At 33.3% G+C, this 1,618-nt stretch overlaps 1 protein-coding gene across 1 annotated transcript; it reads left to right on the forward strand.

The window, feature by feature from the left end:
- Positions 1 to 446: 446 nt before the first annotated feature.
- On the forward strand, positions 447 to 1,265 carry LOC128636720 (olfactory receptor 1G1-like). Its single transcript, XM_053689705.1, has one exon. It carries the CDS (start codon positions 447 to 449, stop codon positions 1,263 to 1,265), a length of 819 nt encoding a protein of 272 aa, XP_053545680.1.
- Positions 1,266 to 1,618: the final 353 nt, after the last annotated feature.

Raw genomic sequence — 1,618 nt, forward strand, 5'->3', positions numbered from 1 at the left:
CTGAATATTAGCAAACGTGATGTTAATTTTTTTTTAAAAATGTTTGACTTGGATGATATATTGTTCTATAGCAAGACAGATGTAAGTACAAGACGTATACTATGATTTTAATTAACTTTTAGTAAATATAGTGGAACTTATTTTGTAAAAAGATCATTTTCTAGTAAACAAGGTCCAATGATCTTTATACTGATGTTAGTAAGAAAAGGGGTAATATTAAATAGTCTAGAACAGGCATCACTATAAAATAATCAGGAACTTAGCAATAAAGAAATATCCATACTGTGAATAAAATAAATATTATCTCCAATTTATTTTCCCCTTTTACCAAAGGAAATATCGAAAGTGTAATTGTAACAAACAACACATCACTAACAGAATTCTTCCTAGTGTCATTTTTTGTTTCCACAAACAACCAAGCTGTAGTATGTACAGGAGTTTTTATCATGTATCTGCTGGCTGTAATTGGTAACCTAATGATTACTACTGCTGTGTGCCTGGTGTCTCAACTTCACACACCAATGTATTTCTTCCTGTGCAATCTGTCAGTTGACGACATTGTGTACGTCTCTACGGTTTTACCCAAACTACTGGTCACCACTGTCACCGGAGATACCAGCATTTCTATCACAAGCTGTTTTGCACAGATGTTTTTCTTTACATTATGTGTTGTTGTAGAATTTTTATTATTGGCTTCCATGGCTTATGACCGCTATGTGGCTATATGTATTCCTCTGCATTATATACTCATCATGAACAAAATGGTGTGTATCCTTTTAGCCTTTACCTCCTGGTTTCTTGGAGCGATTATATCATTAATTTTGACTTTGATGGTGACTAACTTGACATTCTGTGATGTACAAGACATTAACCATTTCTTCTGTGATTTCCAAACTGTGTTAAAGATCTCTTGCAGTGACACAACAAACATTAAAATGTTTACAAGTATTGGTGGTGTGCTAGTGGGATGTTGTCCTTTTATACTGATCATAACCTCGTATATGTACATCATATCAACCATCCTGAAGATTCAGACCTCAGATGGAAGAAGCAAGATGTTCTCCAGTTGTTCCTCACATCTCACGGTTGTCATTTTATTTTGTGTGACCTCTCTAAGTATGAACATGAAACCAAAGTCTGAAAATTCACAGAAATTAGAAATCATTCTTTCATTACTGTATATTGCTGTGGTTCCGGTGTTAAATCCACTAGTCTATAGCTTAAGAAATAGAGAAGTTATGAAAGCCATGGAAAAATGTTTATAAAAAATCATTACATTTTAGAATAATGTCACATTGTTTTTCACATATTAATATTGAGGTTTAAGAAATAGGGTACAGTCAATACAAAGTAACAATACATACAATACACACAACAGAATCCACAAAGCTAAGTGACCTGAATGTAGTGCCTATAATCCTCAATATGATGAAACTGAGCAAAAAAAGAAAATAAGACACTCAAATTTCTATTTGGTTAGAGTACTCTCTGATCTGGGCACCTCCCATATTACTTAATGGGCCACTATTGGACTTTCCAGTCAATTTAAAAAGAATATAGCAACAGGAGGTATCCTGAAGATAAGAAAATTAGATAAAATTAGATCACGCTGTCTATT

The sequence above is a fragment of the Bombina bombina genome, chromosome 7 (genome assembly GCF_027579735.1).
Source record: "Bombina bombina isolate aBomBom1 chromosome 7, aBomBom1.pri, whole genome shotgun sequence".
Classification (NCBI taxonomy): Eukaryota; Metazoa; Chordata; class Amphibia; order Anura; family Bombinatoridae; genus Bombina; species Bombina bombina.

Bases quoted from the DNA above. Each gene is read 5' to 3' on its own strand.
- LOC128636720 (XM_053689705.1), top strand. From the start codon at position 447: ATGTATCTGCTGGCTGTAATTGGTAACCTAATGATTACTACTGCTGTG.